The sequence below is a fragment of the Cavia porcellus genome, unplaced genomic scaffold (assembly GCF_034190915.1).
Source record: "Cavia porcellus strain 051 isolate PalLab524CR breed Dunkin Hartley unplaced genomic scaffold, mCavPor4.1 scaffold_1, whole genome shotgun sequence".
NCBI lineage: Eukaryota > Metazoa > Chordata > Mammalia > Rodentia > Caviidae > Cavia > Cavia porcellus.
Window position 1 is genome coordinate 236,446,904 of NW_026947484.1, and position 14,821 is coordinate 236,461,724.

The window sequence follows — 14,821 nt, forward strand, 5'->3', positions numbered from 1 at the left end:
AGGTGAGTTCAGTTTATTTTAAAAATTAGCATGACCTCACATCATGAAAGCTGCACTCTCTGGGCATAATTTAGTGTGTCTGAATTTTAGTAACAGAATGCTCCAGTGAGAGAATTTTGGGAAATTTGCTGATAACGCTTCCCATTTTCTGTGTATTGATAAGAAATGGAGGGGTGACTGGTAATAGTCTAACTTCATGGTTACAAAATCTTACAGGATCTGAACAGATAATACAAGTGCTGACAGATACACGGGAACTGTGGAAGCAGTTAAGAATTGGACAGAGCTGGTTCAAAGTGGGGACCCAAAATAAGCACACTGTTGCAACGCAAGAAGGTGGGGTCCGTGTGATTAGAGTTTCCAAACATTCATGAGAAAAACAGGTCAGTAAATGATGTTTATGTAAACTCTGGTTTCTATAATGTAAGCAACTAATTCAAAATAATTTTTAAGACAACTTGATAGTCAAAAGAAACGGGTCTTTAGGACTGGGGATGTAGCATGCCCGGAGCACCTCCCTGGCAGGCACAAGACCCTGGGCTTGATTTCTGGGGCAAAAAAGGAAACAGGTCTTTGTGAATCACCATCTCCACCCTCTCTCTGCCTTTTCCAAGGCACCTGGCAAAACCAATTTCCTGTTGAGTGCAACCAGGGCAGCTTTGCCAGCAACCTGATGGAACAGAGCTCCCACCAGAGGAGAACCCACAGGAGCGGGTGTGTGTGTGCGTGTGTGCGTGTGTGTGTGTGTGTGTGTGTGTGTGCATGTTTGTGCGTGTGTGTGCGTGTGTGTGTGCGTGTGTGTGCACGTGTGTGTGCATTGATGATAAAAAGGAAAAGGTGGACAGAGAATAAGGAATAAAGGAAAGCGAGGAATTAAGGTGGGAGTGGGGTGATCCTCGGGAACAGAAGAGCCCAGACAAGGCTTTGAGGGGGAAGAAGCTTAGCTTTCTGCACTTCCTACTTTTTAAAACTAAATGAAAAAGAGAGAGAGAGAAACTAGGAAAGCAAAGGCTGTTACCTCGATGAAAGGGGAAATTAAATCAATAACAAGGCTTGCTCAGAGGTTGCTGGGTTTGGAGCTGGGCTTCCTCCCTGAGTCCACGTGGGGAAGGTCCAGTCCCAGCGCTGCAGCACAGCGGGGCAGAGGCGACCGGGACAGGTGCGGTTCTGGGGTAGCTCTACAGCAGTGGCCCAAAGGGGCCGTGCTGGGAGTCACTGCTGACTTGCTGCTGGGAGGACGGGTGTGTTCAGAAGAGGGGCCTGGAAGTGTGACCCGGGAGAGCGTGCCTCCTCCCAGGCCCGTCCTTTTACGCCCTGCTTCCCAGCTGGCTGGACACGACTGGACTGGCTTTCCTCCACGGCAAACCCACCTACTACACCCTTTTTGCCTTGGAACTGGCTGAGCGTGGATTGAAAGCTTGAGCCCAAATAAACCTTTTTACACTGTGGGTGTCAGGCACGGGGCCTCGGGGATGAGTACAGGGACTGAGGCACAGCGTGTAGAGTTAGGCATTGCGGTACACACTGCCATCCAGCACTCTGGGAGGCAGAGGCAGGAGGAGGGAAAGTTAGTGCTCAACCAGGTCCACTAACCCTAGCAACTTAGTGAGAGCCCTTCTCAAATAAAAATAAAAAGGGCTGGGGATGCAGCTCAGGGCTGGAGAGCCCCAGAGCTCCCCCTTCAGTGACCCTTCCCCTAACAAGCAGAGGCGGGGTCCGGCAGGAGGTCTTCTGGTCACTGGGGCACGCGCTCCTGTCTTTTCTCCAGCTCCAAGATGAGTGGGGTTGTTCTGCTCTGTGGTCCCACCATGGTACGCTGTTTCAACACAGACCCAAAAGCACTGGGTCCACCCAACTATGGACCGAAACCTTCAGAACTGCAAGCCAAAATAAAATTTTGCCTTTGGTATATTGTTGATCTCAGGTTTTCTGTTGCAGTTACAAGAAGCTGACTGAGGCCGAGCCCAAGGACTGGAAATAACCGAAGCAAGGTTCAGTGTCAGTGACCAGTGGGAAGTGAGAGCGCTTACTATGTTCCAAGCAATATTCCAAGGGCTATATTTGCTTCTCCATCTAATTCTCATAAATCCTGTGCGGTAAGGAATTTGGCTCCAAATTACGTTCTGGCCTTTGTTGTAGCTCAGGTAGGGAACCTCCAGATCGGTGGTAGTGAGCACCTTAGAGCTTGCAGTATCAAATGCCCCAGCTGTGGCATGCGTGCCGTAGGCTTTCACACTGCTCTAGAGCCTTGAAGTGTCCCAGGTGACAGCAGGGTCGTTTGTGCTTCATGGTGAGCACACCTGAGAGTGATCAGTTCCCGGGGTGCTCACGTGGACCGCTAGCTAACAAGATTACCCCAGATAGGGCCACGGCAGGAAGACAAAACACAAACTACTACTGAACTAGTAAAAGATTGGGTTGGACCCCGAGATGTCAGCTGCCTGACTTCCAAGGGGGGGGGGGGAGATGGCAGCTGGGCTCATCCCGGGGGGAGTGCAGTCCGCCGTGCCTGTGTGATAAAGCCCCATTCTGGACAGCGCGCTCAGGTGAGTTCCCTGGTCACTCATCCACGTTCGTTCATCTCTCACCCTCTCTCCTCCTCCCTCTTTCCTCCACGAACAGGGGTTGAACCCAGGAACCACGTCCTCAGCCCTTTTCAATTTTTTATGTTGAGACAGATCTTGCTAGGTTGCTGAGGCTGATCTCAAACTCAGATCCTCGTGCCTCAGCTTCCCGAGCAGCTGGAGTTACAGGCATGCACCACCAGGCCTGGCATGATGCTCGCTAATATGGTCACATGGCACTGCTGGAGGGTACCATATCCCAAGCGTGACTGATGCTTTGCGTTTGGTACCCTCCAAGTCTTCACCATATGCTTCCATCCAGGTCCTTTACCTATAATAAACTGTGAACACGATAGCTTTGAGTGGGTTCTGCAAGTCTGTCTTGTGAAGTATCTAACCTGTAAGTGGTTGTGGAAACCTCTGCTCTTGTGGTCAGTTGTCCTCTGTGAGGGTGGCCCTGGGGACCCTGAAACTTGGAGCTGATGCATGGTGTTCTGTCAGCCTTTGGGGGACTGTACATTTTGTGCAGCTTGCTAAACCCCCTGGCAAGTGTCTAAGTGGTTTTTATAATGAAGGACTGGACTGTACTGAGCTCACACAGCTCGTGAGTGGAGAAGCCAGGACTCAAAGATGGGCATTACAGTACAGTTGTCACACCCAAAGTTGACTTAGTCTATCCATGATACATACATATATCAAAACACCACTGTGTATGTTCCAAATGCATACATTTATCTGTCAATTAAATCATTTTTTAAAAAAAAGAATGTGTAGTAGAACCTTACAATAAGCTTGTTTAGAGCTGTTTTCAAGTATATCATGATCTGTAGTAAGAAATCCTTTGTTTTTCAAGAAAAATCCAAAGCCTAGGTCCCACCAGCAAAGATTTTGTCTCAGTTGATCTGCTGTGGAGGTTGGGCACCAACCTTTTTATGTTTTAAGTCTCTAGGTGGTTCTAATGTAGTGCCAGGGATTGAGAACCACTATTCAAAACTAAGACTCACTTTGTTATTTTCAGCAAATGTTTTAAGGAGTAAAAATATCTTTAAATTTTAAAGTGAACGTGCCTGATGAAAACACTAAACCTGGTGACCTGCTCCCCACTGTTTACCTGTTTGGTTGCTGGATCCTTGGTGGCATTCTCTCTGAAGCACAAGGACAATTTGTTGAGCAACTAAAAATAAACGAGAGCATTGGTTTTGTAGTTTTGTTTTGTATTTACTCTGCTGGGGGTTGAACCCCAGCCTTCTCCCTGAGCTACATTGCTAGCCCTTTGTTTTGTTTTAAACAGGCTTTGGGTAAATTGCTAAGTAGCCCAGGTTGGGCTCAAACTTGGATCTAGCTTTGTAGTTTTGAACACATGCAGTCACATCATGGTAATTCTTTCTCTTAGAAGTTATTTAGTGCAGCTGGGTGTGGTGGTGCACACCATAATCCCAGCATTCCGGAGGCTCAGACGGGGGTCACCATGAGTTTGAGATCAGCTTGGGCTACACAGTGAGTTCAAGACCAGCCTGAACTGTGCAGTGTCTCAAAAAAAAGGTGATTTCATTAATTAGTAAAAAGATAGTACGATATCAATGTATTATCTGGAAAGTAGGATTTGGAAGCATATCTATCTATCACTCAATTAAAAAAGAATCTTAACACCCTTCTCTCCTTCCTTCCTTTTTTCTTTCTTAGTAAAAACACTATCCTAAATTTTGTGCTATCGGTTCTTAGCACTTAAACATTTGTATCCTTATATAACATACTGTTTTGTTTGATGCTTGTGACTTTTATTTGAGTGGAATTATATCCTCTGAATTCTGTGACGTCCTTTATCAGCTCAAAATTGCTTCCCTGAGATTCATCCACTACTGCTCTTTTGTATTTTCACCACTGTATAATGCTCCGTTCGATGCATTATGCTACAGTCCACCACCCCTCCTTGTAGAAATTTGTGTTTCTTCGAATATGGCATTATTGAGAGTGCTGCTCTGACTGGTCTAGTCTATGTCTTCTAACAAATATGTTTGGGGATTTCTTTAGAGCACAAACCTACAACCAGAACTATTGGGTTATATGACATACATATGTTCCACTTAAGTACACAATGCCATACTGTTTTACAAAGTTATTTTATGTTTTGTTTTTATTTCATAGAAAATAAAACATGATTTCATAAACAAAATAATAAAAGAGTAACAATAGTTAATACACTGTGTAGCTGGATGTGGTGCTGCATGCCTGTAATTCCAGCATTTGGGAGACTGAGGCAAGAGGGTTGCCACCGTGGGAGGCCAGCCGGGACTACATGGTGAGTTCAAGCCCAGCCAGGACTATGCAGCAATACCCTGTCTCAAACAAACTGAAAGTCAAAACAAAAATACACTGTTCATCTTTATCTTCCAAGTAGTTATTCAGAGTACAACATATAAACCAAAACGATTTTTACAAAAAAGAAGCGAACAGCTGGGCTGGCGGTGCCCACCTGTAATCCCAGCACTCGGGAGGCTGAGGCAGGAGGATTGCCGAAAGTTCCAGGCCAGCCTGGGATACATAGCGAAGTCAAGGCCAGACTTAACTACATAGCAAGGCCCTTTCTAAAAAGAAGAAACAAACAAAGACACAAAACTTTCTTTCGATCATCTAAGATGAACTAGTAGCAGTATGAATTATACTAAGTTATCATATATACTAAATTTTTTTGAAATAGCAAAATATGTAATTTGGCAAGTAGATGAACTTCTCCCTGCTCCTTATTTATCTATCTTCCATTTTACTCTTTATTTTTATGTTTATATGTTTTTCTCACATAACAGAAACCATGTTAAGTTTGTGCATCTGACTTATTTCATTAACATTATGTTCTCAACTTCCTTTCATTTGCCTATGGTGCCTCAAGTTTATCTTTTTTATGGTAACATAATATTCCATTGTATATAAATACCACATTTTCTTATCCATTCATTTGTTGATCAACATATATGTTATCTCCAAAATCTAGCTATTACAAACATGGGTATGACTGTATTCTGTAGTATGATTGAACTCTTTTGGGAGGATACCTAGAAGGTGGATAGCTAGGTCAAATGGAATTTGTCCTTTGAGATTTTTGAGGAATCCCCACACTAATTTCTGTAGTGATTGGACTAGTCTACCTTTTCACCAGTAATGTAGAACGGTTCTTTTTTCCCTACATCCTCACTAGCATTTGATGTTATTAGATTTTTTGATAATAGCCATTTCCTCTGGGGTAAGGTTGGATTTTGTTATAGTTTTCACTGCATTCCTCTAATGGCCAGTTGGGGTGAGCATTTGTACTTCTGAGAAATGTCTGTTCATTCCAGTGGCCCACTTTTTTTTTTTTTAATATTTTATTTAAAAGGAAAAAGAGAAAAAAAAGCAGAACAAAACAAAACAGTGTAAGGGTACAAGTAATTCAGAACTACAGAAAAGCAAAAAAACAAAGAACAGTATGCTATCACCAGTTAATAGATTACTCGCTATCATCTTAGAAACAGTGTTTCAGGTCACAGGATCAAAGCACACAAAGCGAACATTCAAACAGTGAGACTGCAAGCAGTTGTGTTCAGTAATCCAATCAAAAATATTAATATGGTCTTCTATGCAACACACCTAAACACCCTTGCTGTTGTATCCTTCAGGGCACTTTTCTTTCCCTCTCTTTATTACAACAAAATTTACACATTTTAGGCTTTATTGCTCCCTTAGATCTTATTACTTTTTTTTTGTAAGAGAATAAAATCAAGCATGATAAAACAAAGCTGTCAGTCAAAACCAAGGATAGACATAGCACATGATGTAAAAACAGAGTACAAGGTTATCAACAACGGTTACCATAATGTCTCTTGTATCCTTAAGAAGAATTGTCTATCTCTTTAGGTATTATAGAGTTAAACATAACAGTAGAGAACAAGACCAATAAAACCTAAACTTTATAAATCTTACAGCACCTCAAAAGAGGATAATAGTCAAACCAGAATGGGCATCATAGTGAATCTTATTGCCTTTAAAGTAGTTGCCTATACTCTAATACTTGATACTTTCATACAGAGCAGAATAGAGTCTAATCAGTCAAAACAAGATAACAGGGGTATTACAGGACTTCAAGTTGATAGGAAATCAAAAAAGTTACTATAATATATCCTGCTAGATTTTTGATTTTTTCCCCTTAGTTTAAAAAAGTAATTTAAAAAATTAAATAATTTTTTAATGAATAAGGGAGAGGATGAGATAAAAGGGGGCATAACAACATAACAATACAGGTTAAAGCATGACACTTTCAGCAACCTAGTGCTTCGAAGTGGCCCACTTTTTTGATTGGGCCTTTTATTCTGGAAGTTTTCAAAGTTAAATATTGTCTCAATTCGTACTCCAAGAGTATTAGAGCTTGTATTGTGCCATACAAATGCCAATGCTCAATATTACTGATATCCTGGTGATATAAAGTTGTGTCTTAGCATATAATTTCCCTGATGTTAATGAGGCTAAGTTTTTCCATACAAATGTGTTTATTGTATTATAGGCTATTCTCCTCTATGTGTCTGCTTTCTGTTACTATAACAAAATACCTGAGGTAATCAACATCTAAAAAAGAAAGGTGTATTTTGCTTCATAGTTTTGAGGACTTTGTTCCTGACTGAGTAGTCGTGTTGTGCTTGGGAGGTGGTACATAATAGAGGATGTTTTAGTTGCTTTCTCATCACTGGAACAAAATACCCACCCAGCACTCACAGCTTAAAGAGGAACATTTTATTTTGGCTCACAGTTTCAGAGGATTCAGGTCATGAGAGGCTGCTCCAAGTCAGAAAACTCATGATGGAAGGGCGTGGTGGGGGGAGAAGCTCACCCATGGTAACCAGGAGACAGAGAGAGAAGAGAGGATCCAGGGCTGAGAAAGTTCCCTTCCAAACCATGCCTGCAGTGAACCGCCCCTTCCGGCTAGCCTCTCTCCTCCCTCCAGTGTGAGACTTTTGGGGGATATTTTAGATCTACACCATAACATACCAACCCTGGCCCCCAAAAGGTTCATATCCATTTCCTTATGCAAATTGCCTTTAGTTCCTCTCTAAGAATCCCCAAAGTCTTGACAATTCTAGCTTGGTTGAAAAGTCCAAATCCAAAGTCTCCTCTGAGACTCATGGTGAACTCAGCTATGAGTTCCTGTAAAAATAAAAAAGGAGCTTGACGTGGTGACACACGCCTGTAATCCCACACTTAGAAGGCTGAGGCAGGAAGATTGCAGAGTGTTCAAGGCCAGCCTGGGTTACACAGTGAGTTCAAGGCCAGCCTGAACTGTGTAGTGAGACTCTATATCAGAAAGATAAATAAATAAGTAAATGAATTTGAGGTCCACCTGTGCTTTCTCTGCAGAGAAAAACCCACTGAAAGTCAGTTTTTGTGCTGTTAATTTTGACTACTTGGTAGTCTAAAACTGAACAGAAGCTACATGTATATAACATGGGATTTTCATTACTATCCTGAATTCTTGTATGATTGACAGTCTGGGAAATTCTTCAGATAAGTTTTGAATGTTTCGAGTAAAACAATTAATAAATTTAACTATTTCCACTATGCAGTGGTGTAGGGTGAACATTCCCATCCCGAGATGGAGGAATAGGGGATAGAAAGAAATCAGTCTATAACAAGAAGAAATTCAGCAGGGCAAGCATTAAATGCTGCAGGCTGAGGTGAGATGTGGGCTCCAAAGGACTCGGGCAGCCTGCACCCAGTCCACCTTGCTTGTTGTAGCTTGTAGGACGTCTCTCTTGGGCTGGCTTTGCTCGCTCCCTGCAGCTGTGCCCTGTGAATACTCCACGTTCCTTGAACCTCTAACTTTATTAAATCTCTAGTGCCCTTCAGTTTCACTGTCACAGTTTCCCTTTCTCTCTAAGAGGGGCACCCAGCAGGGACTGTAACCTGCTCTGCCTTTTTGGGGGTCTTTTTGAGACAGGGCCTCACTGTGCAGTTCAGGCTGGCCTTGAACTCACTTTGTAGCCCAGGCTGGTCTCAAACTCACAGTGATCTTCCTGCCTCAGCCTCTCCTGAGTGCTGGGATTGCAGGAGTGAGCCAGCACACCCAGCTGCTATGCATTTTTGTATGGCTTCCCAGGGCAACTTCTGATATCTGGGAGGGAGGCTCCATGACCCCATAATTCCTACATTCTGCACACCTAAGTAACCAGCACTGTGTGAACAATTCCAGAGTCTGTCAGGTTGAGCAATAGCAGGTTCTTTGGACTCTTTTGAGTTCTTAGAAGGCTGAACTCACGGATACATTTGCCTAAGTAGCCCTGGATGAGCAGGTATCCAGAGATTTTCTTGTCCAGTGAAAGATTTACAGTTTTGTACCCTTGAGCCTGGGATGGGTTCTGTACTGATGATTCCTGAAATGCTTTTAAAACATTTTTCTGCTTGTCCCTATACAAAACACTTGACTTCTTTTTAATATTAATCTTTTTAGCAGCCAAGCAATTCTTTGCTCCTACTTGGCAGTCGATTCTTTGCTGGTGAAACTACAAACTTGTCACATCGTTCAGCTCTGTTTGCTCCTGATTCTCACTGTAGAACTGGCTGAAGTCACTCATGTCATCCGCCTGAACATGGGGATACCTTGAATTCCTTTACCAGCTTAATGAGTCCTCTGCCTTTAATCTCAGGCTCCCGAAAAGCCTCAGGACATGAGCAAGATATAGACAAGTTTTCTGCCAGAATGTGACACACATGTCCTCTAGTCCCGCTGCCAGGAGGGTCCTTGTGTCCAAATGAAACCTCCCGAGCCTGGCCTTCAGTGTCTGCATTCCTACCAGTGTTCTGGTCTTCTGAGCTCTGACCAGATTCTCCCGTAAAGCTTTGCTTGCTCTGCTGACAGCATTCCATAGCTCCTCTACCTAGCATCTCCTAACCTTCATCCTCCTCCTGCAAGGCAGCTCCAAAGGCTTCTGACCCACTTGGTCAGAGACAGTCACAGCAATGACCACATTTCTGGCTTTAATTTTTTTATTTTATTCACATCCCTGTCGTTGGATCAGAACACCTGCAACTAAGTGGGGAAGAGGCTTATTTTGGCTCACGGTTTCAGAGGGTTCTGTGTTGTTGGCTGGATCCGAGACAGAAGCCACGTGCTGGAAGGGCACGGCAGAGGAAGCTGTTCACTGCAGAGCAGCCAGGAGGCAGAAAGAGATCCAGGGATACGGATAAACTTTTCAAGTCTTACCCCTCAGGGTCCCCCTTCCAGCCAGGCCCTACGTCTGACATGACACTTTTAGGGGACATTTTAGATCTTAGCCATAAGAGACTGCATAGCAGATAAAGCTCTTTCTCCTCATGGGGAGGGAGAGACTAAGGTTCTAAAATCTCTCTGCAGGGCATGTCTCCAGCAAACTAAGATCCCTCACAAGACCCCAGCTCTTAAAGTATCTACCACCTCCCATCTGTGCCAAGATGGGGGGTTAGTCCTTTAACCCATGGGCATTTGGAGGATATTCTAGGTCCAAACTCTAGTAAAGTATTTATTTATCTATTTTTGTTTTAAAATTTTCACATGACAATTTACCGTATCTCTTAAAGGAAAACGTGGCACAGAAAAGATGGTCTTCAAACAAAAAATCCCTCTGAAGTATGTTGGTATGGAATTCCCTGAAGTTTTTTAGGTTATCATTCTAATAACATTGAATTTATAAATTTAAATCAGGATATTAAAATTTACCCAAGTTAGCTCGGCATGAGTGGCACACACCTGTAATCCCAGCACTTAGAAGGCTGAGGCAGAAGGATTACAAATTGGAGCCTAATCTGGGCAATTTTGGACTTAGCTAGACTCTGTCTCAAATAAAAAATTAAAAGAGGCTGTAGATATTGCTGAGGGCAAAGGCCCCAGGTTCAATCTTAAGTACTCTCCATAAGTATATGCACATACCCAAGGCACTCCTGGATTTCCAGAGCTTGCTGTGTGTTTGGATTTTCCACTCCAAATCTCCACTGATATTAAACTATGTTTCCCTAGGAAAGTATCTCGGAAGACTCACACACAAAGCTCTGTGTTTACAGTGGGTCGAGATTAGACTAGAATAGTGTGGGTGAAGAGATGAGAACGTGACTGGAGAGGAGAGCACCTTGTCAGGAGCAGTGTCTTTGTGAACCTGTTTTTCTGGATAAAGGCTGTTGCTAATGCTGGACAATGCGTAAAGCAAATAAAAACTAAAAGTCTCAAAGTGCAAATGAGAATGCTCCGGCTGTGCTGCTCCATAAAGTTGTTATGAACATCCTTGCAGTAGTTTTAGTGAAGGCAGACAAGCTGATTCTAAAATTCTTCTTATTGGTTGATTTGTATTTATTTTAAAGAGAACAGAATCCAACAAAACAGAATAAAGCCAATCGAAACACAGCAGTGAAAGCGGTGCAGAGCTTCAAAACAGGACACTAGGAAATCGACAGTGGCTGCCATCAGACCTAGCAAAATCAAACAAAACAGAATAAAACCAATCAAAGCAAAACACTGAATAAAATAGACAATAAATCGGTCCAAAACAAAACAGTGAGAACAATACTGCACATTGTTGTCTTCAAGATAGTTGCTCAGGTTATCAGACACAGAAATAAAACAAGAGAGTAAAATGGGACAGGACATTGGATTTCAAAAACAAGCCAGGAGGACCTTCCCCAAGGCTGGCACAATGCACAGTGCCACAGCCAGGTAGCTGCCCAGCCCTCCGGCCTGCAGAGCCAGCATCCCGCCCAGCTCTGCCCTCAGCTGCTCCCGCCTCCCCCAGCCCCTGCAGAGCAGGTGAGGGGCTGGATGCTCTTCTGGTCTTTCAGCCCGCACACTGGCTGCCTCACGGGAAGGCGCAGTTTGTCATCCAGCTGGGCTCTTCCACTCATCACGGCCCTAAAATTTAAATGATCAAGAAAGACAAGCTTAAAATAAAAGAATAAAAGTGAAAGGTTGCACTTTCTAACTTTTAAAAGTTATCGTAAAGTTACACCGCTCAAGAGAGCTAACTTGAATTCAGCTCTGAGTCCTAAAATAAAAGGATTCTAACAAAAGGAAAAAAATCTTTAAAGCTGAAAACTTTTATTATGTGTTTATTCAACATTTACGTATTGTCATACTCTATTCCAAAATTTTAAAAGGGCATTGAATCACCTTACCACAATAAATATAGTATTAAATGAATTAAAAAATGGAATACAGTGTTCTGATTCTGTGAATTGGGAAAAAGCCCTCCCATTTAGGAAAACACAACCCTGTGTGGGGACAGCAAGGGTGTCAGATGTCAGCAGCTTCAGCAGTGACAAAAAGTAACGTGGCTGGCCAGATAGCAATAACCTGACACCAGGTGCTGGCAGCCTGGGGACACAGTGGCGGTCAACAACCCACGACAGGCCTCTGAAGAGACAGGAGCAGACAGAAGCTGCCAGACAGCAAGAGAAGAAATGTGGGGGACGCGGAGAGATAGTACACAGGGACCAAGGACCCGGGGGAGGCGTCCGAGGAGGCCCAGAAAGGACCGGCAAGCGGGACATGTGCTTGATGGTCCAGACTTGAGCTCACATTTGATAGGATTTTCTTTTTTTTTTTTCCTTCTGAAGAGAATAGGACCAAACAGAACAAAACAGAATAGAGCCAGTCAAAACAAAACAGTGAACAGGACACAGACTTCAACACAAGATAGCAGGAAATCAGCAATGGCTACCGTAATGTCGCCTGTTATCTTCAGAGTAGCTGTGCATACCGTCAGACAATACAATCAAATAAAACAAAATAGATCGAAACCAATCAAAACAAAACCACGAAAGCAATGCAGGGCTTCAGAACGATATGTTTTTCTTTTCAGTTTTTTGTTTTTGTTAAACCAATGCATATACATCTTAAAATTTTAAGTAGAATTATTATTTTAATGGAGGAAAATAGCAGAATTCTATCTCTCTGATTCTCATCCCCAAATTCTCACTCCTCTTAGGCAACTTATTTAAGCATTTTTGACTGGCTCTTCTGGTTTTACCTCCATGTATCTAAATGATGCCCAAAAGCAGAGTCTTAAAGAGATATTTATGTTCATGCCCACAAGCATAAATACATCCCTGAAAATATACCCAAGAAATACCCATACTCGTATCAGCTCTGCTCACAATAGCTCATCAAGTGTCCACCCACAGCTGGGTGTGGTGGCACATGCCTGCCATCTCAACTACTCAGGAGGGTGAAGCAGGAGGGTTACAAGTTCAAGGCCAGCCTTGGCAGGTTAGTGAGACCTGTGTCACTAAGCTTCATGCTCAATGAGTTTGAGCTCCAGGACTACACAAGGATCAAATAAAAAGTGTCCACCAACAAATGAATGCATAAGCACAGGGTAATATAGACATGCAGTGGAATATTTTTCAGCCTTAAAAAGGCAAAAACTTCTGACACACGCTACAACATGGATCAGCCTTGAGGGCATTATGTTAAGTGGATGAGAAAAATCACAAAAATATTAATGGCTTCCAGTTATATGTGTTATTCGGAATAGTCAAACTTCAAAACAGAAAGCCAGGAACCAGGGCTAGATGTGAGAAGTTGGGGTTTAATGGAGATAGCAATTTTTGTAAGATGAAGAATCCTGGATGAATGTTTGAGATGGTTGCACCACAATCTAAATGTGCTCAACACTATTGAATCACACACTTCAAAATGTTGAATTTGGCACACTTTATTTTGTGCATATTTTTCCATAAAAAGAAATTGAATACAATTTTTTAAAAAAAGGATGAAGAAGCCAGGTGTGGTGACACATGCCCATAATTCTGCATTCTGGAGGCAGACGCAAGAGGCCACTGAAAGTCTGAGGTCAGCCTGGGTTACCGAGTAAGCTCAGGACTAGCCTGGGCCATATAATGAGACTTGATCTCAAAAACAAACAAATAACCACAAATACAAGTCTGAGGCCAGCCTGGAATACATAGTGAGCTCTGATCCAGGGTCAACTACATAATGAGACACTCTCTCAATGAAGAAAGCAAGCAAAATACAGAAATTTTCAGATAAACAGAAGCTAAAAGAATTTATTTTAAAAAATTTATTATTGGGACTGGGGATTTAGCTCAGCAGCATACGCACCTGCCTTGCAAGTGTGTGGTCGTGAGTTCAATCCCCGATACTAGGGTAAAAAAGAAAAAGACCAAAAAACAAGAATTTATTATTAGCAGACCTACAGGGAATATAAATAAAAACAGTAATAAACAGAACAATAGGGATCAACTGTATCCCTAACTTGTGTCTCTGACAGAACCAAAATAGTTTAAAGATACAGAAACTCTAAGTTTAGAAAAACTAAAAGAATTTTCAGAAACAAAACATTTAAACTTACAGATTGAAAGGACACATCTATCACTGGAAAAATTGAACCAGAGATACACTTTAGCAAATGGTAGTAAAACAAACCTGTGGGCATTAGGTGAGAAAGATAAAGTCATTTATAGGAAAAAATAAAATCTGGTGTTATCAGACATTTACACAGAAACCCAAGAGACTCCAGAGTGCTATATACGAGACTGTAAGGAAAGAAAATATATTCCAAAAAGATCATCCCTGATTGGACTGTTATTCTCATGAAAAATCAATAGACTGATACATATATTTTTTTAACATTCAAGAATTTAAGGGACATGGTTATCGAGTGCTTTTTGAAGAAAGTGCCATATGCAGAACTTCAGGCAGCAGAAAAAGGAATAGGATCCTCGAAGGCCACAGCCAGAGTCCACTGCAGAGGTGAAGAGGTAATTCTTCCCTCCCCCAAGGGGATCTTGCAAATCACCACCTCTCAAAGACTGTTTGTCTTCTCAGGTTCCCTTCTGGACCAGCATACGCCATTTCTCTGGCCACCAGCGTGAATCTAGGGAAGGCTCATGATCCAATGTAGGCCAGTGTACTCTGAGGAGATCCACCAGGGGCTTCTAGAAGGTTCTAGAAGCTTCTTGAAAAAGTTCTCTCACTCTTGAGACAGCCTCTGAGGGAGCGAGACCTAGCCAGAGCCTGAGATGAATTCAACACACAAGAGGAAGGCAGAGAAAATATAACTGTAGGGAACAGAGCCGGAGTTTCTGAGTCTCCAGTGCTACCTGATGTTTGTGCTTCGGGTTCTCAGCTCATACTGTCCAGGTGTTTAAATTAGGTGGACTTTGCTATCTGAAGCCAAGAGTCCAAACTAACATTCTCTGGATGACTTCCTTCAGACTGATTTCACCTAGACCTGGAAGAATCTCCTCCGTTA

General features: G+C 42.6%; 1 protein-coding gene across 5 annotated transcripts in view; it reads right to left on the reverse strand.

The window, feature by feature from the left end:
* Nucleotides 1-10,878: 10,878 nt before the first annotated feature.
* Nucleotides 10,879-14,821, reverse strand: part of LOC111757718 (basic proline-rich protein-like) — a 28,423-nt gene continuing 24,480 nt past the window's right edge. The window contains exons 2-3 of one of the 5 annotated variants that reach the window (XM_063231621.1): nt 13,669-13,708; nt 10,879-11,457 (exon numbers count right to left, since the gene is read on the reverse strand). In XM_063231621.1, the coding sequence (XP_063087691.1) occupies nt 11,319-11,457; nt 13,669-13,708 (179 nt within the window). In that variant the 3' untranslated portion in view covers nt 10,879-11,318. The remainder of the gene's footprint in view (nt 11,458-13,668; nt 13,709-14,821) is intronic. The other 4 variants (XR_010041415.1, XR_010041428.1, XM_063231644.1 and 1 more) reach the window with 4 other exon arrangements.